This window comes from Fusarium venenatum (genome assembly GCF_020744135.1).
Source record: "Fusarium venenatum strain MPI-CAGE-CH-0201 chromosome Unknown EDB82scaffold_2, whole genome shotgun sequence".
NCBI lineage: Eukaryota > Fungi > Ascomycota > Sordariomycetes > Hypocreales > Nectriaceae > Fusarium > Fusarium venenatum.
The window spans coordinates 3,017,204-3,044,597 of NW_027072130.1; the positions used below are offsets into that span (position 1 = coordinate 3,017,204).

The 27,394-nt window shown below is 48.0% G+C and overlaps 7 protein-coding genes across 7 annotated transcripts; 3 read left to right on the top strand and 4 right to left on the bottom strand.

The window, feature by feature from the left end:
* Nucleotides 1–895: 895 nt before the first annotated feature.
* EDB82DRAFT_152988 (uncharacterized protein) lies at nt 896–2,760 on the top strand. The gene has a single exon (XM_025733895.2). The coding sequence runs from the start codon at nt 1,338–1,340 to the stop codon at nt 2,400–2,402; it is 1,065 nt and encodes a 354-aa protein (XP_025584756.2). The 5' UTR covers nt 896–1,337; the 3' UTR covers nt 2,403–2,760.
* A 709-nt stretch (nt 2,761–3,469) lies between these two features.
* On the bottom strand, nt 3,470–4,947 carry EDB82DRAFT_152823 (ras family-domain-containing protein). Its single transcript, XM_065607075.1, has 9 exons — nt 4,932–4,947; nt 4,705–4,859; nt 4,621–4,652; nt 4,499–4,525; nt 4,288–4,367; nt 4,203–4,225; nt 4,101–4,129; nt 3,780–4,037; nt 3,470–3,710 (listed from the first exon to the last, which is right to left on the bottom strand). Exons 2-9 carry the CDS (start codon nt 4,731–4,733, stop codon nt 3,538–3,540), a joined length of 651 nt encoding a protein of 216 aa, XP_065464633.1. The 5' UTR covers nt 4,734–4,859; nt 4,932–4,947; the 3' UTR covers nt 3,470–3,537.
* Nucleotides 4,948–10,350: 5,403 nt separating this feature from the next.
* On the bottom strand, nt 10,351–10,929 carry EDB82DRAFT_523657 (uncharacterized protein; the record flags this gene model as incomplete). Its single annotated transcript, XM_025733899.1, has 1 exon — nt 10,351–10,929. One exon carries the CDS (start codon nt 10,927–10,929, stop codon nt 10,351–10,353), a length of 579 nt encoding a protein of 192 aa, XP_025584759.1.
* Nucleotides 10,930–12,159: 1,230 nt separating this feature from the next.
* Nucleotides 12,160–15,647, bottom strand: EDB82DRAFT_523658 (protein EFR3; the record flags this gene model as incomplete). The annotated part of the gene is made up of 2 exons (XM_025733900.2): nt 12,160–15,304; nt 15,433–15,647. 2 exons carry the CDS (start codon nt 15,645–15,647, stop codon nt 12,160–12,162), a joined length of 3,360 nt encoding a protein of 1,119 aa, XP_025584760.2.
* Nucleotides 15,648–18,762: 3,115 nt separating this feature from the next.
* On the top strand, nt 18,763–19,805 carry EDB82DRAFT_497004 (uncharacterized protein). The gene has a single exon (XM_065608538.1). It carries the CDS (start codon nt 18,986–18,988, stop codon nt 19,244–19,246), a length of 261 nt encoding a protein of 86 aa, XP_065464634.1. The 5' UTR covers nt 18,763–18,985; the 3' UTR covers nt 19,247–19,805.
* Nucleotides 19,806–19,987: 182 nt separating this feature from the next.
* Nucleotides 19,988–24,668, top strand: EDB82DRAFT_544996 (uncharacterized protein; the record flags this gene model as incomplete). The annotated part of the gene is made up of 4 exons (XM_065609427.1): nt 19,988–20,293; nt 20,368–21,798; nt 22,015–22,721; nt 22,862–24,668. 4 exons carry the CDS (start codon nt 19,988–19,990, stop codon nt 24,666–24,668), a joined length of 4,251 nt encoding a protein of 1,416 aa, XP_065464635.1.
* A 188-nt stretch (nt 24,669–24,856) lies between these two features.
* Nucleotides 24,857–27,394, bottom strand: EDB82DRAFT_497010 (uncharacterized protein). The gene is made up of 4 exons (XM_025733904.2): nt 27,063–27,394; nt 26,977–27,009; nt 26,805–26,920; nt 24,857–26,748 (listed from the first exon to the last, which is right to left on the bottom strand). The coding sequence occupies exons 1-4, from the start codon at nt 27,273–27,275 to the stop codon at nt 25,155–25,157; spliced, it is 1,956 nt and encodes a 651-aa protein (XP_025584764.2). The 5' UTR covers nt 27,276–27,394; the 3' UTR covers nt 24,857–25,154.

Sequence of the window (27,394 nt, forward strand, 5' to 3'; positions counted from 1 at the left end):
TCAGTGGACAGGACCCGCCCGGCATCCCAGCCTGTTGGAGGCTGGCCTCCACAGCCCGTCACTTCCCGGGCATCATTTCACAAACCAGTCGCCCAGTACAGTATGTACATACATACATACATACATACATACATATGCACAGATGCTGGTATGCTTGAGTGCATTCGTCGACTTTCTTTTGTAGCTTGCACAAGCAATGGGAAAAAAGCAGAGCCTTGATCTTGGCTTTCCGATCCAGATATGTACAAGCAGCTCATGGAAGCCGCGCTGTATCAGACAAACTCGGGTTTCGTTTATACCTACTGGGTGATGTGATCGACTCCCGCGCCAGCCTTTTTCTTTCATGTGACTTGTTTTCATCCCTTCGTAAAAACGCCGCTGACAAGAGAAGAGTCTCGTCCTAAAGCTTGACCCTTGTCGTTTTTTGAGGCACCGAGACAGCCGTTCTCGATGATACGGTGACCATCTCTCCGAGTAGCCGCGGTCAGGGTATCGAGAGGGATGAGAGTAACCCATTTTGACGGTTTGCACTAGTTCACTGGCCACTACTGAATCGAACGACATCCGCACCTCCCTTTCTCTGGGTTGTAATCTATTAACTCTCGTCTAACCTTGTTGATGAGGTTCCAGGAATGAAGCTCCAATTCCTGGCCTTGGGGATATCAAAGGTCACGAGCTATAAGGCAACAGACTCTTTTAAGACATGTACTACTCTCCAGCTGGATGTATACAGAATGGAGTTGATGCTCACACATTTCACTGTCAAGTTTATCTTTGCGTGCGGTGCCTGTCAGTCACTGCCATAGGTAGACAGTAACATCACAGCACAGCACGCACAGCATTGAATGCAGAGAAGAACAGGGATCTCTAAAGGATAAATACTACAAGTTTATCCCTATAATCCGATTGTTTTCCTTTTGCACCAAAACATCTCCAGCCTTGAGTCCTTTATCTTTAGTCGCAAGCACTCTTTACAATCATCGCAAACGTTTGGAGTGGATATATCAACTTCACAGATTAACCCCGCTAGAGCAAGCTAATTTATCGGGACCTGTCAAGAAAGAAGGGAGACAACCTGACAAGGCCTTGCAAAAGAGGTTCAGCTCAACTCCACCTGAAGGATTATTTTTGACCAAACGGCTTTCGGCTTGATAGCTAAAGCTAAACAAATACTACGGATATGTCTGATTTGACAGGGCCAGCAAATCGTATTCGACACTCACACGCACTCTTTTTTTACTGCAACTACTAAGGTATTCTATTCTTGGGTATCATCTCATCTGCCGAAAGGATCGCCCACATTCTCTCAATACACTAAACCCCAGGATCATCAAAAAATGCAACCCACAAACGATATCAAGGGCCTCATCCGCCAGTCCCCGCCCGTCGATGTGAGCAGGCCCTACGACCCTTCGACTCTCAAGGGCAAGACAATTGTTATTACCGGAGGCGCCAATGGACTGGGATCTTTCATGGTTCGTGAGTGGGCTTCCCACGGCGCAAATATCATCATTGGCGATGTTGCCGATGCAGCTGGCGAGGAGCTCGTAGCTTCACTCACAGCTCAATATCCGGACTCGGCCTTTGCCTTTCAACACTGCGATGTCACTGATTGGGAGTCCCAGGTCAGTCTATTTGAGACGGCCGTTCATGTCAGCCCTCATGGTGGAATCGACATTGTTGTTCCCAACGCGGGCATCATTCTCCCCGACGTTTCTATTCAGTTCGAGGAGCCTGTTCTCATGAATGGCCGTTTGCCCAAGCCCGACACGAAACAGTTCGATGTCAATATCACCGGTGCTACCTACACCACTCACCTCGCCCTCTACTGGTTGCCTCAGAATGGATCTTCCCCTCGTGATCGATGCCTTCTTCTGGTCGGCTCCCTCGCTTCCCTCTGCCCCTTCCCCACCCAGACCATGTACACGATGAGCAAGCATGCCATCCTTGGCCTTTTCCGCACTCTCCGTGCAACATCTTTCCGGAACGGTGTCCGTGTGAACATGATCACGCCTTACTACGTCTCAAAGTCCAACATGCTCAAGCTGCCCGTCGAGGTAGCCTTCCTCTCTGGCACTGCAGGCGGAGCCAAGATCGGGGATGTCATCGACGCTGCTACACGCCTCATCGCCGACGAAGAGATTGCCGGTCGTGCTCTCTGCGTTGGTCCCAAGCTTAAATCGGCCGGTGTCGAGGGCGTTGAGGACGATGACGACCTCATGGTCGTTCAGGAGCATGAGAACAATGGACAAGGTCGAGCTGCGTGGGAGTGTTATGCTGGTGACTACGACAACACCGACGCATTCGTGAAGAGATATATTCTGTTGCTGAATGCTGCTGAAAGGGTCAAAGGATGGTTTGGTGTCGTCTCCGACATCTGGGGCATGCTTCGTCGCAAATAAGCGATGGGTGGCGGTCGATAATGATGGTGGCGACGTTCGACGATTCCTTTGAGTAAACTTGGGAAATGTCCCAAGCCCTCCCGCCCCATTGCTGGTTTGTTGGCAGCTGTTCTGGTTGTGCAGTGAATATTCAGATTGGCGTTGGATCCTGCGAGTTGGCATGACTAAGGTACACAAAACATGGTACATATGATCGGAACTCATCCTGTATGTTGCAACAATCTTAGATAGCGAATGACAGGGTATGCCTATGGTTATTACCTGTATATGCGATGGATTGTTTGTGAGCCCAAACACAGCAAACAGTCCATGCAATGGTGATGACTTGCAGAGGACCTGACAGTTGGTAACACTGGACTTTAATAATCCAAGAGATACGAAGAAACAAACCAGGGCAGAGGTCTAGCGTTGACCAGGGTTTCTGAGACAGAAAGGAGCGAGAACGTGACTGGATTGACAACCATCAATATCATGGTGAATAGTAGTTGGTACTCGGATCAGTAGTATATACGCTAGCATAACCGTGATCGTATAGTCACTATCCCCACCAGTTCTCGCTTTTATGTCAAGATGCATGTCCCTGTGTCAATGTCTTTCTGTTTCGTTTCTCAACGTCGAGCGAACCTGAACCAATGTCCATATCAACCAACCCCTGAAACAAACAACATATGCAGACCTTACCCCAGGTCATATATCCAACGCCACTGACGCCTTAATGTGCACATATATAGAGAGGGCCCCTATCGACCTGCGACACCCGTCACTTGATTCAGACATGTGGTGTATTCGATTTGATGTGATGCGTCCTATCATGTGTTCGCTCCAGTATCGTTTCAAACATGCGATCTGGTTCTACCGCCCCATCCAGCGGTCAATCGCTCTTCCCAATATCGTTTCATTTCGTGTAAGACCGCGAGGCCTCTTGTGTACTTCGTCCTTCCATAGACCTTTCCTTGGTCAATTTCCTATCAATGGTCGTAATCCACGTAATACATGCTAGGTTGTGTGGGAGGTTAAGGGAAAAAAAACAATAAAATATTCCAGGGCCCTAAATCGTGAAGGGTAAGAAGTGAAGGATTCCAATGTACGGATGCCATCCAGTGGTCATCAATTTAAGAACGGTGATTCGTAAGTTTTAAAGGATCGCACATCGCGGTGAATCCTTCTTTCGGCGGCGACGTTGGCGTCTGTGAGAACTTCGACCGTTGTCATACTTGTAATCGTCATTAGGACCGTCGTTCGCGTTTTGTTCATCCTCTTTGCGTAGCATTTGTCTACAGAGATCGATAAAGACCTCATCGACATTGGCTGTATTCTGTTAGTTCCAATGCGGCGGACACCCATGCATAAGAGCGACGGGTGGGCGGATCGACTCACTCCTCGTCCTCGCGCTAGCCTCATAGTAGGGTGCGCCCCATCGTTGCGAAATGGAGAAGCCCTTGGCTCGAGCCACAGCACGGTTCTCTTCCAGATCTGCCTTGTTACCAACAATGACGAGTGGAACATTTTCGTCATCTTTTATTCGGATAATCTCTTCGCGCAAACCCGCCAGTTCGCTCAATGAGGATGACGATGTAATGCTAAATACCAGAAGGAATCCTTGACCAGTTTTCATGTACAGGTCCCTCATAGCGACTGTACCATTATTATCAGTACGAGGATCAAGGTGTGAATGCTGTTGAGCAATAGACGACCTACCGAACTGTTCAGTCCCCGCAGTATCGAGGCTAGAGATCGAGTCAGTCGCAGCTCTTGGCCAAATATGGACTGAAGGGTGAGACCGTGAAGGCGCAAACTCACATTTCTAGAATAACTTGACGTCCCTAGGCCGAACGAGTCAGTTGGGGTGTCAAGAAGCGGCACTTGTGCCATGCACGATACTTACATCGACTTGGAGCTGAGTGCGATAAGAATCTTCAATGGTGGGATCATAGCTCTCGATCCACTCATTGTGGACGAACTGTGCTGTTTTCGCGTGAGTCTTGTGCAACAAAAGGGCAGATAGGGAAGGTCGTAAGTAGGATTGTGTGCGACGGTGGGACGCAGGCGCAGCAACTTAGAGAACATGGGATGAGAGAACAGAACAGGCAACTTACCAGTCAGGCAACTTTTACCCACGCCACCTAAAGAGAAACAACCGAGTCAGACATAATTGCATGAGAGGAGAGAGGTAAAATATAGGGAAAAAGAATTGCATGCAGACTGGAGGTTGACGAACCTGCTCCCAGCACTACTACATGGAGTTCGCGACTAAAGCAATTAATTAGCAATAAGCTTCATGGAGTTTTATCATTGGTCATACCTAGGCTGGTAATGGTAATGTCGTGGCATGATGGCGGTAAAAAAGGGAAAAAAGTGAGAAGATGAGGATACGCGACGACCAGACGCGTATCGAAGAAGACGAGTGTCGGATATTATGGTACTGTATATCAGGCTAGCGACAAGAAAAAATCGTTTCTGCTGGTGATGGTGAGACTGAGCGTCTGTGAAGCGATGTCCGAGCGAGGGAAGGATGAGGCACTAAGTGACCTTGCTGTTTGTTGGCCGACAGTTCGTCAAAGAACAGGTAACTGACGAGAGAGTGAAGAACAAAACACAAAAAATCGAAACTGACTGCTGCGCCGGTTGCAGCTTTGTATATTTTGTATTCACAATCTCAAGTCGATCAATGAGTGCTTCGTGGTGTGCTGCGACGCTTTGATAGACTAGCACACGCTGGGAGGACACGGGCAGAGCCGAGATGTTGAGTCAAGCTCAAAAAGCGTGGTGGGAAATCGAGCTTTGGGAGGAGGGGATAAAAAAGCTCAAGAGGGGAGACAGAGTCAGTCAGCAAGAGCAAACTAGAGCCGAATAAAGATGTCCAGGGTTTATGATGCCTGAAATTGAGTTTCCACGTTTGGTCCCAGGACCAGGAGTTTGGGAAGCGCCGTGGCGGCTAGCTCGAGCTTTTTCTCTTCTTGGGGAAGCGGAGAGAACAAGATCGGTAAACAAAGATGGTAGAAAGAAACCGCTAGGGAGAAAAGACACGCAGGACTGGACAGACAACTGCTTGCTTGAAGTGATAGAAACCAGGATTTGGAGGGAAATGACCGGGGAAAGACCACGATTTTGTTTTTGGCTGATTTAAAGCCTCGACACACCAAGAAGCGAAATACCAACAAGGGTGGTGCGTAATGTGGTGGTTGTCAAGTTGGTTCGGCGTTCTAGAACTGGCGTGAACCGAAAGCAAGATCGTCAAGCTCCGGGGCCAGACTGAATCGGGCTGGGCTCGGCTGGACCTAGGTTGGGACGAGATGACCCTTAAAGAGTTATCAACCGATTCGATAAAGATGGCAGCCGTCGCCGTATCGGTGCGATAAACTTGTAATTTGCTGTTTGTCTGTTGAGGGTTGAGGGGCGTCGTTTTATGTTATCAACCAGTCTAGGGTTGAAAGGTAGGTTCTCAGCAATTGTAATCAAGACCGGAGAGCCAACAAAGACACTTATAATACACCTGATGACAGGGATGTGACACGTCTGAGGGGAAATCGAGGGAAGAGAGGGCAGTAATTATGACAGCGGCAGTAAGTGGCTCCCCGAAACGGCTGTAAGAATCCAAAGGAACATGGCAAAAGCAAAACTCAGCCAAGGGGAGTTTTTATAACAGCATGCCAAGGGGGAGGGGCAGAGGGGGAATCATCCATCAGAAAAGAGAGTCGTAATAACAGGGAGCAAAGAAAGAAGAAGGTCGATGGGTCAATCCATGTATCATCGGCAGATTGTCGCCGCTAGGTACAAGGATAAGCTTGTGAAGCAAAACACGACATATGAAAGCGACTGGACAGTATGTAAACCACGAGCCTCGAGGCAACTAACGAGCTTCAATAGCCTAGGTATGGGTATGTCGCTAGAGGCAAAAGGCCAGGGCATGACAAGTAATGAATTCCAACAGCCAATTATCTTTTAGCATTAACAATTGCCGATAAACATTGAGAATTAACAAAAGCACGGCCATAGGATCCTGAATAGGGACAATGTCTCTAGCTGGGGTTGGTACGAAGGGGCTTTCTGGCAACAATGCAAGTAGAAAGCATGGTTGGCTGAAGCTCTATGAACAAGACTCTCACAAGCCTTCCCTGTCCCTGGAAATTCAGGGTACGATCGTGGGACATGTTAACCGACTGACACCTGATGATTCTAGGCGACATCAATAGTGACAATTGAGGGATGGGTCCCGGTCGATTCTGGTACAAGGGCGAGGCATCTAAATCGCTATTCTAGTGTCCGCAGGTTGCGCAGCGTTCGTGTCTCGGGCTACCCAATGATTCTCAACGTTGATGTCAATACAGTGACGAGGTTGACGCCTCTGACAGACTGAAAGTCCCTGGCGCGAGACTGAGAGGAGCATCACTCATGTAAAACCACTTTAGTAAAAACAAACTAGAAAGGGGCATTGTCTCACGACGATGATGATGCAAGAAGTCCCCGATTGTTCCTGTCTTTCTCAGAAATTTAGAGCTCCAGAATCTCCCAATAGTTTGGGAGGGCTCCCAGCGCCATGGTTAAGGATGGCCAGCGATTGGCCCTTTGTTGCTGTAGCTCGGAGAAAGCAGAGCTAGCGGAAGACGATGGCGGGCAGCGCCCTGAATAGTTGCATCTGCAGCGGTGTTAAGGTGGAGACCCGGAAGGATGACAGCGGACAGCTTGGGGCGTGGATTACACAAGCAGACAACGCTTCGGTCGCAGGGGACGGGGCAGCAGCTTGTTGCGCCGCGGAAGGGAAGGCTCAAGGATCATTGGGTGACAGGAAGCCTACTTTCCCTCCACTTGGCAGGAGACTGAACCTTGGGACCGGAATAGCGAAGGAGCAAAAGAATTCCGATTTGATGGACGGCCGGTTTAGGGAGTTGGAAGTTGAGCGACCCGGTGCCGATAGATAAAAAGCGGCCAACTGGAACGACTGTATTCGCTTCTCCGTAATTGCTCTGAGCTGCGTTAGCACAACGGGAGAGGCGGCTGCTGAACCTAAGGGACTAGGGGACCCAGAGGACCCAGAGGACCCAGAGTTGAGGTGTCTGTGTGGCTTGGCATGGGCTTGACTGCCGAGACTGGGATTGAGGCATCTCTGGCATGCGCTGATGTCACCGTCGGAAGTAGTTTCGGGTGATGCAAATCATGATTTGCACGGAGATGGAATATGCAGATGATGAGATGATTGAAGTGGACTTTTGGTGGGCACTTATTTTGTAAGACTTGGCTTGGAGGTAGGCCTCGAACCTGAGGCCTGAATGTTAGGTATGTTTCGCTGATCAGAGAGTGCAAGTGCGATATGTGCCACGTGCCTTCCCTTCCCTATTTCTCGGGAATATTCCCATTCTTATGCTCATTCCCATTTCCATTTACCTACAAGCACGCCCTGATCCTTCCTTCTATTTCCAGGTTCCTCATCCCGACGTCATCGGTAACATTATTTTAGTTCAATCTTTAGTTGAATTGGTAGTCTCCTCTCACCTGAACCGTTCAACAATCCACCACGTCATGACAATCATCGTATTCAATGCAGGTCAAAGTCTTTTGCATCGCCGCGATACGAGGGCGCAGTGCAAACACAGGAAGAAAAAGTAAATACTATTGAGGAAACAGCAGCTGTGTCTCTAAGCCTCATCACTGTTGTTCTTCTCTCCCTTGCCTCGGACTGAGAAACTTTACGGCTTGTTGGCAATGTATTGATGCCCGGGTGCACGTTTAAAATCCATACTATAATGGTTACAGATCTATATTATCCATACATATAGAGAGCCTGGTACCTGAGAGCTAGGAACATCCTTGAAAGAAAACCTCTGTACCTGCACCGGCTGGAGACCGACCCATGATGCGCTGAACTGCACTGAGATGCATGCAAGTGGAAGCTGCGGAGTAACGTCAATCCAATTTTTGGTTACTGATAGCTCGACTGCATATTGATGTTTCAACGGCCGGAGGCTACAGCGAGATGGGAGTCTTTGTTTCCTCTCTCCCCCTTGACCCCCCGAGAGGCTGACAGCCTGAGATGTTGGCCAGGAATAGTATCAACTGGCCCCCCTTGGACCCTGCGGATCGTTCGATCGAATCGGAGTGGCGTTCACTGTCTGTTTTCTCAGCCCTGTTTGACCTATCGTGGCTATGGAAGCAACGACACGTCAAAAATCAGTTCGTGGCGTAGTACCGGATCAAACAGTGTCCTCTTTTGTGATAACCAAAGTAAGACAAGCAAAGAAAAGAAAGGCAAGGGGAAAAAGCAATGCTAAAACAAACGTCGCGTTCCCGTACATATGTTCCTCAGATAGGTAGATCATAGACGTCCAAGAGACAAGAGGCAACAACAACAATATCACATTCGGCCAACTTAATGGAGGGACGTCGGCGATGTTTGCTTTTTGCGATGGATTTACGGAAACGTGATACCCATCTGTACACGCATATCCGTGGATCTAGGGCGATCTAGGGCGTTCTATCGGCTAACTTACCAACCCACAGGAGAGTGACTTCGAGAGTAAAGACTCGCCGCCCTCCTCCATCTCATTGAGTCCAGTCCAGACTCAACCGTTAAGATTGAGTATGTTCAAGTGACAGAACTCAAAATGACGTCTAAGGCCAGCCAGCCTCAAGTCAAGGCTGATCTTTTCGACATTCAGTTGCCGATCACTCATCATTCTGGAGAGACTAGACGAGAGTCCTTACTCAAATCGGAACAATTCTCTTCTCCCCCGTTGCACTTTTGGATCTGGTTCCCGCTCACTCCCGCTTATGGTCATGGAACTATTCCCATCCAGTGCTTTGCTTTTGTCATCCAACACTCACTCACTAACCATAATTATGCCAACATCAACCACCAAGCCAGCGCCGCATATCTCGGCTGAATCTTCTCCTAGTATCTACAAAATTGTATTTTATTTAAGTTCGTCAGCCCGCCACATCCCTTCTAGTGAGCATCATTCCTCTGCGCATGCCACGGCGGCTTTTCGTCTTGGCGGTGGAGGTTGTCCATGCTTCAGGGTGCAAGGGAGCCTAGAGGCTGAAAGCTGACAACACAGGCTCCCTAACCTTTTACAACAAGACCAGTCACGTTGGTGAACTACAGAAAGAAGCAAAATTCTCTTGTGTGGTTAGCTATATTTCGTTACTGTCTCTCAATTACATGCATTCAACCCAACATGGCAGAGAAGGTTAACAGATTAGTTGATCTTCGAGCTTTAGAGTGGAAAGAGTAAATGATTTAGAACCCGAAGTTAGAGTAACATAGATGCAATTGTTAACTGTCTCTTACATTCATTCACCTGTAGTTTTTCAATTTTCAGGTGTCTAGACTTGCGAACCAAGCTACCCTATATCTACAATGGAGATCAACTTGAAACCTCCATCTGCTCATATTTACTTGGACGATACTCGTTCTTTTCATTTCCTGATAGTTGTACAAAATTTAAGATACCTGATTATAGCTATTGGATCAAGGCAAGGGGCAAGAACTCGAGTGAATTCAAGCGGTAGATGTATCAACATCTCATCCGTAATAGCGACACACCCGACCACGTTATTAGCATCAAATGCACTATCAATCTTGTGGAAAGGCGTAGTAAACCTTTCAATATTACCGTATGAATATTGATTCACATGTTCCAATGTTGGATGCCAAGTCCTCGTCCAGTTCATGATTAGTATGATTGTTTTACATTGCAAATGCATTGAGTCTGTTTCCCTCCGTTACTGACACTTGCAAACTGCAGCGTATCAACCAACCACCAAATCAACCCAGACAAAAGAGAATAATATTTCGTGTATAACAACGCTGTGTTTCTGACAAAGCCATTTGTTTACTCGTACGCCACACCGATCCATTCGTCAACGATAACCGCTTGATAAGGGACAAGGACATAAAGTAAAGAACAAGAACATAAAAATGATAAGAGAGAAAAAACACACGACAACGATCCTAGTCGTCATCATCGTCACCCTTCCATTGCAACTTCACGATACCCATCAGAACACCCATGATCAGCGCAAAGATGATCATCATCACAGCGCAAAGCGCCAGAGCTATCAACTGCATCTTGCGCCTCCGCCGCGCCCGAGCTGCGGCCACCGGTCCCATCTTATGTGATACGCCGTTGATACTCCCGTTGAGCGATCCGCCGTGTGGGTATGGCCATGGCGTCGACGGCGGGTATTGAGGCGGTGGCGAGGAGATTGACAATGGTGGTTCCAGAGGGGAGTATATCGCTGGTGGACGAGTCGGGTCATATGGCGGTGGTGGGCTGGATGGAATTTCAGGAGACCATGGGGATGATGAGGTTACTGGACCCGAGTAGGCGGGGACACTGGCGCCGAAGACAGGTGGTTGTGATGATGGTGTCGATGTTGATCCTGATGCGCTTGGAGGAGGGATGGTAAGAGGAGAGACCATGGCTTGCGACAAGTTATTGCTTGGTCGAAAAGGAGAGTCGTTCGGATATGCAGCGTCTGGAATAGACTCGGACGGATGATTTGCATTCGGGGGATGTAAAGTGGCCATGGTAGATGATATATGGTGAAGTGAAACCAGCCGAGCTAGAAGGCCGTGTTCGTGAGAGAACGGGTAAATGGTAGATATCGCGGTAGAACTGTTCACTTCCAATCTTTTAACCTTGCTCCCTCCTAGTCAAAGCTCTCTCTCAAAACCTCGTTGTTAGTTATAATAGAGGATGATAGCCTGTCAAGGGTGTTGGTGGTCTACACTCTATCGAGTTTGCCGAATGCTTGTTTCGTGTATATCGACACCAGTTTGTCGCAGCCAATTTGTCTAATTAATCTCGTCTGTCCGGGCAATCTTCCTGTTCTCCCTGCCATGTAGTGAAACCCGGTATTGGGGCTGAGCAGATGAATAACCCGCCTTTGTTATGTAGATCTTATTCAAGGCACTTGTTATGCAAGAGAGCGCGAAGTTTCCTATACCATGAGCTGATCAGTAAAAGGGTACTGTAACAAATGGAGAACAAAAATAGAAGAAAGAAAGGAAGAAAAGAGCGGACAGAAATGTCAAGTCGAAGCGAAATGATGGCGAGAGATTGAAGAGAAAGACAGAGACAAGGGAAAGCACTGCCCCCTTCTTAGATCACGGGCAGGTACAGGCACTAAAGGAAGTCAACAAGGATGAACACAAACGAGACGAGTCTCGCAATTGCGGGGACCGCTCCGGGAAATAAGACGAACAAATGGTGCACTCTGCCAAGGCCGAGACAGGGGAGGAAGACATGGTTACAATGACAGATAGAGAGTCTCGATGATCCTCATGAGCCCTTGGAACAGTCAAAGGGCTAACTAATATGCGTTGTATTGCTCAACTCAAGCTATATGTAGAACTCTTGTACGACGCCTGTCAAACATCGCCATTCTGAAAAACTTACATTCGTACGAACTACTCTATACCCTTATGATAATGCGAGAAAGCACAAACTAAACACGGCAGCTGCCGATCTTCAACTCTGAAACCGGCTGTATCCTTGTCACAGACCCAACGGACAAATTTATCTCCAACAAGGGTCATTGATCTGCTCCATCAGTCTATATTCACTAGTATTCCCACAAGTAAAGCAGCGCCATCACAAATATACTCGAACTGGGCGTGAAGATCTCCGTTTTGCATTTTTATTCTCAAAGCTCTCACAAATTACACCAGCATCGCTGGACCCTTGGAAATCAACCATCGCTATTATCCTTCATACCAGCATTCCTTGAACTCCTATCAGTATTATGCCCATATTCCCTAGTATGGAGGTCTCGTCACGTTACCCAAGCTTCCCTCGCTCGGCCGGCTATCGATTCCTCGAAGAAGATCTTGAAGATCCATTGTCTTGGTATCTTGCGAGCGAACCGATTTGGGCCGTATCCCGTCCCCGTTGCGGCTATTGAGACTACGCCGTCTCCCTTTATCCTGGAACGAATTCTCAACTGCCTGAATCGGACTTCTCTTGCCTCCCAACAAGTTCATATCTGGCAGTGGTGGGACAGGAGGTACTGACTCACCCTCATCACGTTCATCATGCAAGTTTGGTGCTCCTCCAAGAGGAGGATGCGCGCTTAACGGCCCTCGCTTGGAAGCAGTGCCAGGCCGCTTGACGCTGGTTGGGCTACCCGGCTGGTCATTCTGCGTAGCCGGATTAAAACTCATATCCGAGAGACTGTAATCATAGCTGACCATACTGTCTCCACTGTCGTCGTCTCCCGCCAGAGCTGCTGTTTTTGGCGGGGGGTTGCCCGAAAGCACGAGCTTCAGCTGATCAACCGAGGCGACCGTGCCTCGGTTGCCCGTGGACAGGGCAGCTGGTGAATGGGCACTGCGTACGCTGCCCTTGCGGTTCCTCGGGATAGTTCCTTCGCGTTCCCTCTCGCGATGGCCATGTGATGAGTGAGGTCTCATCAAATTATACTGACTGCCATACAGTGATGCTGGCCCGTGACCATTAGCGAGCCCGTTGCCGTTCATGCCATTGGTCTTTACAGTGAGATGACCTCGTGTGCCTGTAGTTTCCGTCTTGGATCCCGTCAATGACTCCGACTTTCCAGCAGCGGCAAGCATGGCAGCCGCTGCATCTCTGGACCAGTCTCCCAGCATATGCTCACGGAACACAATTGGCAACTCTGCCTCCGATTCCGCCGGATCCGTGGAAGCAAGAGTTGAGCCAAGGATTGGACCCGAAAGATTTCGACCAGGAGATCCAGGGCTCCCAGGAGGGGCTCGAAGGCTCTCATGATAGTGTGCCGCAAGGGACTCTACAAGAGCCTCCCGATCGTCAAATGGAAGTAATTCCTCCCTTTCCAATGAAGCAGAGTCCCAATCTGGCTGCGGGCGTGCCTCGCCAGGGGTACCAACTTGATCTAGAGAGGGAGGGGGCATGTCGATGCCCCGAACCCAAAATGCCTTTCTCTTGCGACGGGCTACCTCACTCTCGATGGCCTTCCCAATGTCGGATTCTTTAAAGTCAAATTTCTCGCTGAGCGCCCAGAAGTAGCCATGGCAAAGCGCTGCAATTCGGACTTTATGAAGGGGCGTCTCAATCTCTTGTACATCCTCTTGTAGCCGATATATCATGGGCAGGCCATATCGAGCGGCGTTCACGCCCAGCTGCAAGACGAGCCTGGTGAGAAGAATATGGAGCATAACGAGATCGTTTTCGTAGTCGACATATTGAAGAGCATTGTCGTAGATGACTAGATGTAGTAGAGCCAGGAACTGCGATTGTCGAGGCTTCGATCCTCGCTCACGGTGAGAAGCATTTGAGACGGCTCGTCGATTGATACCGGAGCTGGCTTCCTTACTCATCTTGATGGATGAGCGAGAACGAGGAAGCTTTTCTTCAACAGCAACCTCACTCGCAGAAGATGTTTCGCGATCGAGCCATGTAACGATAGACTCCATATACGCTTTGCGGACGTGGCCATCTGGATCACGAAGAAGCCAGTGGGTCCCTTCCCAGACGTGTATTGGTACAGGATTGCGAGACATGGCTAGGTTGCCAGTAAGCTTTTTCTGTGGGTTTGCAACAAGGAGAATCTCCTTTATAGCACGGAGGCCAGATGCCCTACCAGTACTAAGGGAGAAATAGTGGTCAAGCTGCTGGCTTTCATTCAGTTCTATTGCGGAGGCACCTGGTCCAGCTTCGTTGTTGCCGTTCTTTTCGCCCCCCGGAGAAGAATTGATGCTAGAAGATCGACTTGGCTTGAGACGAAGGATAATCGCGGAAACCATGTCGGCAATCTGGTCAGCGTAATAAACATGGGTAGCCAAGTCGCCAATGCACAATTCGAGTCTGCCCACGAGATGCTTGGTCTTTTGACGCACAACCGTATCGGATTCAACAGCAGCGGCGTTGCCATCGTCGCTCCGGCTGGCAGGGCTTCGTAGTCTAAAGAGCTTCCTCATCTGCTTGATCAGACCTAGGAGCACGTCCATCATACTCAAGCCAATGAGGTTGACGTCAGATCGCAGGAGGGAACTCATGATTGTTACCAACGCTAGCTGTTCATCAAGTGTCGTATCCTGTGCTGGAATTCGGAGTAACGTTTCCAAGGCTGCCACAAGAATGGTGTATCTATCTTGCACGGGAGCCCAACGTGCAATAATGCCATATATGCTGATAGCCCAGCCATTGTCTCGTTCTCGATCGTCATGTAGCTCGACCACCGAATCGCCCCGCGCGACCTTTTCTTGAATGAACTTTAGTAGAGAAACGGTGGCACCATGAATCTGAGCGCGTGTGGGTACAATGAAGATGCTCTTCAAACATTGCATAGCCAATACTCCCACTTCCTCTTCAGCGAGCTTATCGACATCACCGGCAGTTCCGGATAGGGCAACAGGATTAGGGTCGTTTGCCACATCTGTCCCGACTGTAGCAATGCTTGTCCTACGCCGTAACTGCTTTTCGGTATCGACCTTTTCCTCCTCTTCGAGTCGTTGGTGTAGGGTTTCGAGGAAGTCGGGGGTGTCGGACCAAAGGTTCTCGAGGATTCGGGGCATAATAACATGCATTTGGCTACCTGTTATAGAGGAGAGGGCATTGGCTGTAGAGACGCTGCGGATAGCTTCGAGGCCTGCGTTCCTCCAACGAACCTTGACGGGCGTTGTAAGCGACTCTCTGCCCGGAGTGGGTGTCGTTGAAGCAAGCTGAGCATATAACCGGACAATCTCTTCATATTGGCGGAGATAGGTTTGATCAGCTAATAGAAAAGCTGCGTCATGATAATCGCAGAAGGCTCCGAATGTGGGGAGCGAGGACTCGATCATGGTAATGTCGTCGGATCTGAGGACGGTATCGAGGATCTTGAGGACGAATGGAGCAATCAGGACGGAATCCTTGTGCAATTTCTCCATCAAGGCTGACAGGATCTGGAGGGTGACCTGAACATTCCTACGGAAGGGGAGAGGTTAGCAAACAAGAAATTCGAGTTTATCGTAGCAATGTCGAGCTGTGGTGAGAATTTGAGGCAGAAACGTCGAGTCTGACGAATCTGACACGTTGACGATGATGCGACGTACCCAATACGCAGACGCCAGACATCACTGGCAGTCTTCTTTTCGAGAAAGGCACCAATCTTTTGAATCTTGGACCGACGACTTGTAGCGTAGTATAAGAGATAACTGAGCTCGCTGCTATTTGGCTTGACATCGACAGCTCCTTTCGCGGTTCGAGGATAACATTTTAGGACAAGGACCTGATGTTTCGGCCGACACTTTTGCTGTAGGGCGTTCATTGCGCTCGCGTTTCGGCTGAAGACACCGTCACGTTGGGAAAAAGAGAACTGGCAAAGTATAAAGGACGGAAGGAGAGGAGAAGAGAGGAAAAGAAAAGACAAAAAAAGAGAGAAAAGGAGTGAAGTTGAAGCAAGGAGAGAAGCGGATGGCAAGTGAATTATCGTGGAATCGAGAGGTTGGAGTTTGGAGGCCACAGAGCCAGGGAAGTTGCGCTGAGTTGGCAGCGGTGGTAAAACAAATGGGGAAGGGAAGGGGCCAAGTTTTAGAAGGGAAGGGTTCACCCAGACTAGAGGTAGACGAGCCGGGCGGGAGTTACGGGGGGCAGGTACATCTGAGATACCCACTTGGTGAGCAAGCTCGGAGGAAGGCACTAAAAATTTCAGCCCAGCCCAAGTGCAGACAGGGGGAAATTAATCCATCGTCCATCGCAATCTGTAACGTCAATAGCCGATGCTTCACCTTCACCTCACATTTGGATCTGAATCTGTCGCATAAATAAATCATACGCTAGATGAAGAACCAGGTTTTTATGATGCTGGGCTTTGACTGTTAGAGTATCCGTTCACTTGTGGGGGGTCAGTGCTGTACCTCTTGTTCAGGGGTTTCTATCGGGCTCAGCGGATGTCTAAAGAGTTCCAAGGTACCCGTCAAATATCAGAGCTAAACTTAGACCAGCGTCCCTGTTCTCGGGTCTGGGCTTTATAGATGTACCTGATGGAAACTTTCATGCATGTCTTGGATGTTAACTCATGAGTTATCTCGATGTTTAGTTTTAATCTCTGCCATTTTACTACTTCAATGTAACTATATAGACTAGGCACCCATTTATGGTCTGGGAATGGAGGTAGGTAATCGTTGTCAGATTATTTACTGTGACGCAATTGTCGCCATCCGCACACCATCACGACAAGATCAGCATCATCGTCATCGCCATTCTTGACAACGCAGCACAAGTACGACCTACAATTCACATCACGCAGAGCTTCTCGGATGGTGGCTGTTAAGTTGTCGGCCTATTGACTGACGCCTCTGTTGAATAGGAATTTGTTTCGTGGCTGAATATTCCTTCTTTCAACATTGTGAATGGCTGTTTTAATCCCTACAGACGCATGCAACCGTGCATCCGAGACCCTTCCTTTTGGGTACCTATTTCGGGTGCCTATACCAAGGTTCAGGGTGAATCCACCGCTGGATTGCGCTGTCAAAATGCATTATTTTCAGCCACGTCGGGCTTGAAACGAACGTCATGTTATTCGGATTTAACCTCATTATTTGCATATCCCTATTCCTTGGGTAGATCTACAGTATCGGACGGCGTGTCCAAATCCAAGCAGCCGAGATAGCCCCAAGAGTTCGTCAATTACCTTTTGGACATAGTTGCTTGTTTTGGTCAGACCTCAGTCTATTAACGAGAGTTTTATGCAAGTCTTGCCCTGCCCTCACCGCATTCTCCAATATTCATATCCTGCCACGTTGTTTTTTTCTTACTCCCAACAATTCAAAATTAATTGGCTTTTGAAGTCCTCCTTCTTCCAGGTAGGGTTTTTTCCTTTTTCTTGATCTTTTCGCTTCCGTTTGTTTTATGTACCTAGGTTTCCACATTTAGTGACTCTCTTAGCCGAATGCTCCGTAGATGGTTTGCGACAAAACTTAACCTAGCCAAGATTCACATCTGGCTGACTCTTTTTTGACAGCACATTTACTGATCAGTCTGTTAAATCCTGCGGCACATACTTATTTTTCTTGTCCGACTCAGCCGAAAAGTATGCCTTGTGGCTTGTGGGTGTGATTACAACCACCTAACCTTGTGACGCGACGCAAAGCGACAGAAGCCGCCAGCATTAGACTACTCATTACAGAAGTTGATGCTCTTTCACATTTTCTAACATCTTATTAACTTGGCATTTATATAAATTAGATGATTAGTTCGCGCTGCAAACTCAACTAATCCTTCACTCTCCTTCCTCAGCTATGAGAACTATTTGAAGCAGCAGTGGCAAACCTGGCAACTCTTGCAATCTTTGCCTCTGTCATGGTAAACTTAGCCTGTAAGCTCCTGCCACCGCGTTTCTTTCAACGCGAGTGCGAAAGTCTAACCGATGACTCCAACCAAGATAGCTTTAGGTCTAGAGGGCTGAGAGGAACGCGTCAAATCTTATCCTATTGTCTCCCCGAACGCTTAAGAAGACATGTAGACATGGGTTGAGAATATGCTTCTAAGGGCTTTGATTTCGGACTGGCAGATGATGGTTTGGTAGGTAGACCAATATTTGTATTTGATTTTATGTGGAAGGGAAGTAATTTACTTCAAGTGATAGGATCAATGACACTGGTTGACTCATTGGACAGACAAAATCAAGAAGTGAACGATGTGCCTCCTGATCTGATCCCCTCCCGATCACAAAGGTCCGCCAATGCGACCGTATAGATATCAACACAGTTTGATTTTCGTTGACGACTATCACCAGAGATCCATGAGTTATATTCAGGCATATCTGTTCATATCCAAGACGACATCTGAAGCCTAGATCAACGGTGCATTATTGTTTAGCAGGAAGTTCAGAAATGCATGGGAGTCTGCGCAATTTACCAAGATAGAAATCGTCCAACAATCAAATTAAGGAATTCCCATAGATACCCACACCACATGTAACCCTACGATGGATAATATTGCGTCAATAAGGCGACTGGGCTAAGAGGATGGTCGCCCATGGGCACGACCCGGAAAGTGTTTGTTGATTGTGAAGTGGCGTGCTTCATCTGCGCAATAACGCTTTTGGAAATACCTTGGGAGAAGCATGGGTATTGTTATTCGTACTTGTAAACTTGAGGACGTCTTTGTGAAACTTGAGCGGAAAGTGCAATCTAGCAACAATATCAAAACCTCTATATGGTTTCGAAAGGTCAAGGATCGGTCGGATATGTTTGCAACAACGAAACGATACGCACTTGGGTATAACTGTTCAAACCCTGTCGATAAGCCAAGAAGAAGACCCTGATGGATCGTAGGGAAACATGTCATGACCGATATCTTTCCGATACTACTCGATAATCATACGTGGTCAGGAGTATCATTGATCAGAAGTGTCTGTGTAACCATGCCTTTCAATAAACAAATCACACCGCCTGATCTGGGAAATTTCGTCTGCCTCGTCTAGGCAGAATAAATCAAGTTGCGAACCAGCTGACAGGCTATATATCCCGGGTACATGACCCTCCAAGTCTGCTTTATCAAGAACCTTGTCCATGATCTACGCCTTTCGCTTAGCAAACCTCTTCCAAACATCTACGCCTCGACACATAACTTGACATATATAACCCGCGAAACAAATTCACCATGTGCACGCAAACAGAGACGCGAGAAGAATGTAGCCGTTGCGGCCACGTCAACGCCAACCAAGGCCTTATTGAAAGCTGCGGTCTAAGATCTCGTCAGCCCTTCGACAGCCGAAATGACAACTATTTTGTCGGTCGGTGCTATGGAGTAGCTACAACTTCATACACTGAGAGTGTTGTCTGTTCCACCTGCGCCACTACAGAGGAGAGAGAGCGGAGGAGACATGAAAGCAAGGGATCTGCCCAAATCATTGCGAAATAATGGAATTTTCAGCTGGGCAGTGATGGCGAACTGGCGTATCGAATTCAAGTATGGGGTAATAGTGCGTGAACGGATAATTTCTACTGTGAGCAGCCAGAATGCAGCGTTTCTTTTAGTATAGATGTGGGAAGCAACTGGTCGTACTGAACGCTTGTGGATATATGAGGAAATTATTGGAAGACCGAAATCTGTTGGAATGGTTATTGGGAAGCTATCGAGGAACTCGCCTCTATTTAATGGGATTCTCTCAATATATTTCAACGTTGTGTTTGACCTCGTCGAATTGTTCTGAGACTATCTCGACTGGGTAGCGAGAATTTGATGATAACGAGCGGCCGAACATATCAGCGAGCAGTTCTGTAGCAATATATCTTTAATATATATACGATTCACTCCATGTTTCACTTAAGGCAGATGAAATATTTCCCTCGGCACCGTGGTGATGTTGAACTTGCTTGGCTCATTTGACAACGTAGCCGTGGGTAAGAGTGTTGTAAAAAGAAAATACCACTGGGTCTGAGGAAAGTGAGTATGGGATAGAAAGGAAGCAGGATTTGGTTGAAACGTAACTGTCTGTTATGAAGTCGAAGTCTGCCTCGCGATGCACAGCCGCATTAGCCTCGCTGGACAAATTTGGCTGACTACTAAGGTAGTAGTAGTACTGCACTTTTATAAAATGTTGACCCCCCCACTTTCTTTAGCCTGCCTTGATACCTCACCTTCATTTCTCGTATGTTTGCCATGGATTGGCACGACCCTGATTGCCGCCGGATAGATCCAATTCCATTCGACGACAAACTCTGGACTTGCCAAGCTTGCGGCACAATCGGTCCTCTCGAGTTTTCTATCGAGGAACCTGTTGAGACAACCACTTCCTCTGCAAACCATGAAGAAAGACATCGATATGAAGCTATTCGACCCTTGTCGTGGCCATCATGTGTCGGTTATCTGACAGACGCACTTGACGAGCATGTCGGAAGAGCTTTGCAACAAGTTCAAGTCAGCCAGGATATGGTGTGTTCAGGCATCACTCACCAAGCGGCCACAGTGAGCGATGCTTATGGACGAGAAGTGAGTTTCCAAGCTTGCCAATTACACCAAGGTCTTACCAGCCAAGCCAGATTCAACAAGTGGTATATCCCGAATTGACCCAGCCTTCGCATATTAGGATCTTGGAACTTCTGCCCGCGCCTCGAGAAAAGGCACTTGAAGGTCGATTGTTGGTCGTTGATGTGGACAAGCCGCCTTCTTATGAAGCCCTTTCATACACTTGGGCTGACGCCAACAGCGATGCTTCTTTGTGCCAGAGGATATTCATCGGGCGCGGCAACAGGGCTCTGCCGATTACATCAAGTTGTCACCAGGCTCTCCGTCATCTACGCCAAGAGCTTGAATCGATCTTTGTCTGGGTCGACTCAGTTTGCATTAATCAGTCTGATCTTGAGGAAAGATCATACCAAGTTGCTATGATGGACGATGTCTTTTCTAGAGCAAACGTCGTTCATGCATACGTTGGAGAAGATGAACATGGCAACTCTCGGAGAGGAACCAATGCTGTTTCTCTTCTTCAAAGTATTGTTGAATCAACAATCCCGCCCGGCAGTGAGTTGAGAGATCGTGCACGGGTAACGCTAGGCCCTTTCTTTCAACGACCTTATTTTTCTCGATTATGGGTTGTCCAGGAAGTCTTACTCGCTCGGTCTGTCATTTTGCATTGCGGTGGCCAGTCGACACCAATTACATGGGATATTGTCGTTAAAGCTCAGGCGCATGGCGTGGAAATCCCCTGGTGGATGAATCACATCGGCAGAATAGGGCCATATGTGAAGGGTGGGCTTGTTCAAGTTCTTGCCGCAACCGCATTGTGCCAGATGAGCGACTTGAGAGATAAAATCTTTGGTTTACTAGGACTAATAGATGTTCAAGATGCATCGAATTTGGCAGCCGACTATAATCTCACTGTTCGCGAGGTATACATCGGAACTGCCGCATATCTCATCCAGAAGAAAGGGCGACATGAGATACTGGAGCTCTCAGAATCATTGTCCAATATTACGCAACGCAACACTTATGGTATTCCCAGCTGGGTTCCCATGTGGGACTTACAACAAAGACCATACGTCGCAGCTGATATATCACAAAGGTTAGGTGATATCCAAATTGGTATAGACGAAGCCGCAGCGAGGATTCCGGCTCTATCCCTACCTACCTGGCCCTCATCACAGCCTCTTTGGAATCGTTCAGCAAAATCTATTCGAAAAAACGTCCCTATTTCAACCTGTGAAATCGAAACAGACTCAAGCATAGAAAGCATCTACAAGGCCGTTGATGCAGAAACAGGTTGCCTTATAACATCAGGATATGAGGTTGCAGAGCTGAAACGTGCAGATTTCATCAAACTATCAAAAAACAACACAGTTGATGATGCCCACCGAGAAATTCACTACAGAGTGGTTCGACAGGGCGAGGTAACTCTTGCTGTTAGTGGTCCGATGTCAACGATACGAAGCTATCCACAGCGTGTCCTCGGATCTAGTGATTATCTGGCCTTGGTGAGAATAGTAGGTTGCAAAACTTTGTTTGTATGCGATAAATACATTCGAGACAAGGACGTCATTACATACCGGCTAGTCTACCCATGCGTGGCCGCTGTTATATACTGGATAGGGAAACAACATACATACAGTAAACACACCGACTTCGATAGGGCGTGTATCCTAGAAGCGACATATCCTTTGACCCTGGATATCATTACGTTCCTTTACCAGTGGAGATACCTGATGCTGCCAAGGGAAGAAGGATTAGCCACATTCAACTCAGCCGATTCGTTCTTGGTGAAAGAGCGTGAGAAGGCCACAAATCTTTATGTCAGATACGCAGTTGTTGTTGAGATCGAGTCGCCTTCTGTTTCAGAAGATGAAATCACTATATGGAGACTTCAGCTCGAGCAAGACCCAGATTGGGCCAGCAAGCGCGAGTCATCACTGGTGGACGACCTTTTCACAGAACTCTTGGAGCTTCAGAGCTTTTGGGATGCGCAAAGGTTCAAAAATTTGGCCCATCTGGACTTGCAAACAGCCCAAGACGACTTGAACTATTGTAACGGCGTTCTGGACACTTTTTCAACTACTGATCGTTCTAACAAGCAACCAAATAGACGAAAAGAAAAGCAGGGTAAAGTTGAGGCTGAGATAAGTAGCTGGAAAGCAGCTTGGGGGCTTCTTTTCAAACGCTTCAATGGACTGATCTCTGCCGCTCTCAAACAAGAGGCGAACATGTTTCCACAAACGGTTGATGACATCTTTGAGTTACCCGAGTCATGGTTGGGTGCTTATAAGAACAAGCAGGAGCTTGTGAGGTTACTCGAAGATAGATGGATGCGTTGCACAAGATTGCTGTCCTTTGTCATTGAGTCTGCTCAATGCTTTGAAGAGGCGAAGCAGGTGATGGAGGGACGACAAGAGATACTGGGCATGTTTGGGATTGGAAGAGAAGACGGGAAAATTGTAATCGAGTGATTCAGATACCTAATAAGAGTGGACAACCAGGTTAGTCATCCATTGCCATTGGTGATGACAATGAACTTTTGGACCTGCTAGATTGGGTTAAGTGTAGGATGCCTAGTCGAACCCAACAAAAGACTCCTCATTTCACTCACTTCAGATTCAACGTTAACAACCACGTCCCAGATCAAAAGCCGATAATAACAGTTGTCAAGATGTCCGCCAAGTTTGAAAGCTCCGCTGTAGGTCCTGCCCCTCTCCCTCCCACAGATACCCTTCTCAGCTTGCGAACAGGCAAAGTCCGCCCCATGGGCGGAGTAAACATCCGCAGCGCCATCAACAAGCGAGATCGTCAAGGCAAATGGGAAGTCACTCCTCTAGGACTTGTCGGCGACGAGCATGACTACATCCATCATGGCGGTCCTGACAAAGCGCTGCATCAATACTGCGCTGCGCACTATGATGTGTGGAACGCCGAACTCCCCGGTCGCCAAGATCTCTTCAAGATTGGTGGTTTTGGAGAGAATCTCTCGACGATGCACATGTCGGAGAACAATGTCTGTATCGGCGATATTTATCGCATAGGAAAGGATTCTGTAACAATCCAGGTAACATCTCCTCGCCAGCCGTGCTACAAGCTGAACCATCGTTTTCAACACAAGAAAGCTTCAGCCATGGCACAGTCAACTGGTCGCATGGGTTGGTATTACCGTGTCATCAAGACTGGCTTCATCGAGCAGGGCGACGAGATGGAGCTTGTCGAACGAATTCATCCAACCTGGCCTCTTGCTCGTGTCCAGAACTACCTCTACCACGAACAGGATAACTATGGGGCATTTCGAGAGCTGGCTAGTCTACCTACCCTATCTGAAGAGATGCTGAACATCTTTCGAAAACGTCTTGAACACGGTGCTGAAGATATGAGTGGCCGTCTCGAAGGAGATAAGACCCCTGTGGTCTGGCGACCTTATAAGATGGTCTCCAAAACGGATCTTACCACGAGAGTCAAGTCCTTTGTCTTTGAAGTCGATAGTGACGATGGGAATGCCGAGGACTCAGTTTTTGGGCAATTTCCTTTTGTAAGGCTTCGATTTGGGCCAGATGGGAACTTTTCTCGTGCGTACTCTGTCGTGTCTGGCAACACGAACCGCTTCGAGCTGGGTGTTTCTCGAGATGATAACTCGCGAGGCGGGTCCGTCTATTTGCATGACAGTTTGAACGTTGGCGACGTTATCAAGATCGCCTCTGGACGCAACGCCTCTGTGGCACAACAGGAAAAAGGCTCGGTTTCAAAGGCCGTTCAACACATTTTCATCATTGGTGGCATTGGGGTGACAGCATTCCTCACTGAGATCGAGAAGCTATCAAGTGTCAAGGCAGATGTACAGGTACATTATGCTGTGCGAAGCCAGAAAGATGCAGCTTATGTTGAACGCCTACCATTCGACAAGACGACTATTTATGCCAAAGATGAGGACCAACGGCTTAATCTCGGTCAAATCATACCCAAACCTGAAGATGAAAACAAAACTACTACAGTCGTTTACTGCTGCGGTCCAACATCTTTGATGAATGCTTGTCGCACCATCACCACGGCTCTCAGTTATCCCAAAGCCAATGCACATTTCGAAGAATTTGGCGATGCTACAACGGGAACAGGAGAGCCATTTGAAGTGGAAATCAAGTCTACAGGCCAGACTATTCAAGTCTCTCGTGAGAAGTCCCTTCTCCAGGTACTCTCGGACGCTGGATTCGAGATTGAGTCTTCGTGCTTGGTTGGGAACTGTGGGACGTGTATGGTGGATGTTTGCAAGGGAGAGGTGGAGCATAAGGGTGTGGCTTTAAATGACGAGCAGAAGAAGGAGTCGATGTTGACTTGTGTCAGTCGTGGGAAGGGGAGGATTATGATTGACTGTTAGGAATGAACCTTGGTAAACTCGTTATGGCCGAGATAGAGAACGGGCAATGTAGTGAACCATGATGAACGGTCGCTCTTGGAAGGAAAATACCGGTGACAGCCTGTCGTTTGTTTATGGATTGGTGTTCAGGGTTACCTCAGGCGTAGCTACTAAACTACATATTGTCAAGACTAAATGTATTCACCGTTTTTTAAGATTCTGGCCCCGGCTTGAACTTTACTTGAGCAGGATGTTGCCAGGTCCACCTCTCGTGCTGGCTCATATGACTCAGGCTTAGACCAAACCAAAACAACGACCGCAGGATAGCGGTTGAGAGAGGACAGAGCGCAAATTCATTGGGCCTATCTATTAATCTGTTGTAGAATCAAGTTCATTCTTTATCTGAAGTGAAGGAGTTGGTGCTCAAACATATAGAGCGGGACTATTAAGTGTCAACAGTAAAGGGTAGGTAAACAGCACGAAGGACAGGCAACTCTGATGTTCCACCTAACCTGACTTCTTTTCACTTTCCGCCTCCACCTTTTGGGCAGCCTCTTGTTTATCATCTGTTGTTTCCTTAGGCTCACCCTCCGATTCATTTTGTTCTGCAGAATCCTTCTTCTCTTCAGTGGTGTCATTGTCCTGCTTCTCAACCTCTCCTTGTGCATCGACATCCTTCTTGCCCCATATCCTCATACTAGGCATAGACACATTGCCCAGCGAGGATACAGAGCTGGGGACCTTGGGCATATTTGGCATGTTCGGCATGCTGGGCAGGTTTGGCATCTGAGGGATCTTGTTTGGCAGCCAACCTTTGGCATCTGTACCTGCCGATTGAGCCACACCAAAGAGATAGTTGAGGTAGTTTCGTTTCTCGACAGTATCAGCGCCTTCGATATTTCCATCACCGATGATATCGTCTCCTTTATCGTCGGGGAGTGGCACAAGCGATGCAGCGTTGGCGATGTCGAGGGGTGACTCGTCTGGGAACTCATTGTCTTTATCTTTGTCAAAACCTTCAGTCTTTTCGTTCTCTTCTGCGCCTGGATCCTTCTCGAGAATCTCTTTGGCCTTTTCAGTCTCTTCTGTTTCTTCAGGCGGTGTTTCTCGGAATTTGGGATCATCGACAACGGTTTCTTCGCTCAAGAACCACTTCTTGACAAGCTCGGCTGATTTATCCGTCATCTCTTCGTATCCACGATGCTTCTCGGGTCTGAACATGTTCATATGCGCTTCAACCTCATCTTCGGCTTTGGGCATGACGCATCTCTCAAAGATAGGATACGCGGAGTGGCTCTCTTCCGGAATAGCACAGAACGTTCGCTCAGGGACGAAGTAGCCACCACTCCAGTAACCATTCTCACCAAGAGAACAGTAGAAGTCGTGCATGCCAACACCTTTGAGAGACCCAATGCGTTCAAGTCGACGGTTGAGCTCCTTTTGTCTAAGAAGTGCACCAACGAAAGTGACATGATCCGAGAGCCAAGCAAAAGACTTTCCAACGTTGCCGCGGTTGATGTAAGCCAGACCTTGATCGAGAGCATCCATGCTTTGTCGGTATCCTTCAGCGACGGACTCTTTGTTGATATTCTTGACGCTCTTCATTCCTTGCATGATGAGCTCTCGATTCATATAAGCTGCTACGCCACCGGCTGCGATGGCGCCGACTGTACCTGTCTTGACGGCTACTAGTTGCCATGTCTTCCACTGGGGTCCTCGTGAAGTGGTGGTGACAGCAGTGGTAGCGGCTCTTCGAGCACTTAGGCGAGCAAGACTGGCAGGTGCGGCGGCTGATATAGCTGTCATGACGTTGAAGACACTGTTGACCTTTTGATAGTTTGAAAAAGCACCGTAGACAAACATGGAGCGGGCAAGACCGTTGTAGGGAGTGTCGAATGTGAGAATGCCTTGGATCAGGGGGAACAGGGGATCACTTTCGTCTCCGTTGTTGGCTCTTTCGTTTATAGCTAAGAAGAGAGAGTCTGCTGCTACAAAGCCTCCCATGCTGTGCGCAACGAGGACAACGCCGACGTCTCTGTCGTGAGGAGGCCATGGTTTCTCCGACTTTTCCTTTCGAATATCCATCACTCGTTCCTTGAGCCTGTGGTAATTGTTAGCGGGCCCGTAGTCGTCAATGTTTGTGGCGAGACGGCCTACCATCCCAGAAATCCCTCTGAGGCCTGAGCGAGTTCTCCAGATGTCTCATATTTGGGGTAGACAACAGATTCGACTTTACAGTCTGGGAGTTCTTTACCGACTGCCTTTTTGAGGTCCTACCGAGGGTTAGTTTCTGCAAAGTGTGTCTATTCTGTGGAAGATGGGTGCTTACATATGGGAATTCTTGAAAGGTATTGTCAGTACCCTGAGGAGATTCGTTAGCTTTGTTCCCACTATTTTGTATGTATGTTAGTTTACCTTGAATCCGTGGATAAAACAGAGTAATAATGTACGAGGCATCTTTACTGATTTGCTTTGTAGGTGGCTGTCCAAGCTTCTCGGGAGGATAGACTTGAGTAATAATATAAACAAACAAATAAAGTTTACAACAACTTGTACAAAGTATGACGTTGTAGGTTGTAGGACAAGATGGAGAGATTTCCAGGTTTTCCAGCCACACTTGTTTGACATTTGGCGTGGCGAGTGTGAGTGAAAGACCTCAGATTGGGGGGGATCAACGTCATCGTTGTATCGCGTCGTGCATCACTAGCATGGTCTCGGGGGTTAACCCTGTATAAGTTAGTGCAACC

What these genes read in the sequence shown, in the direction of transcription:
- EDB82DRAFT_152988 (XM_025733895.2), top strand. Translation starts at nt 1,338, where the DNA reads ATGCAACCCACAAACGATATCAAGGGCCTCATCCGCCAGTCCCCGCCC.
- EDB82DRAFT_152823 (XM_065607075.1), bottom strand. Translation starts at nt 4,733, where the DNA reads ATGCCACGACATTACCATTACCAGCCTAG. An exon ending in CATTACCATTACCAGCCTAG is followed by an intron (nt 4,653 to 4,704) that starts GTATGACCAATG and finishes TAATTGCTTTAG; the next exon opens with TCGCGAACTCCATGTAGTAG. An exon ending in GGCTAGCGCGAGGACGAGGA is followed by an intron (nt 3,711 to 3,779) that starts GTGAGTCGATCC and finishes AACAGAATACAG; the next exon opens with CCAATGTCGATGAGGTCTTT.
- EDB82DRAFT_497004 (XM_065608538.1), top strand. Translation starts at nt 18,986, where the DNA reads ATGTGCACGCAAACAGAGACGCGAGAAGAATGTAGCCGTTGCGGCCAC.
- EDB82DRAFT_497010 (XM_025733904.2), bottom strand. Translation starts at nt 27,275, where the DNA reads ATGTCAAACAAGTGTGGCTGGAAAACCTGGAAATCTCTCCATCTTGTC. An exon ending in GTTTTATCCACGGATTCAAG is followed by an intron (nt 27,010 to 27,062) that starts GTAAACTAACAT and finishes GAATCTCCTCAG; the next exon opens with GGTACTGACAATACCTTTCA. An exon ending in CCTTTCAAGAATTCCCATAT is followed by an intron (nt 26,921 to 26,976) that starts GTAAGCACCCAT and finishes AACCCTCGGTAG; the next exon opens with GACCTCAAAAAGGCAGTCGG.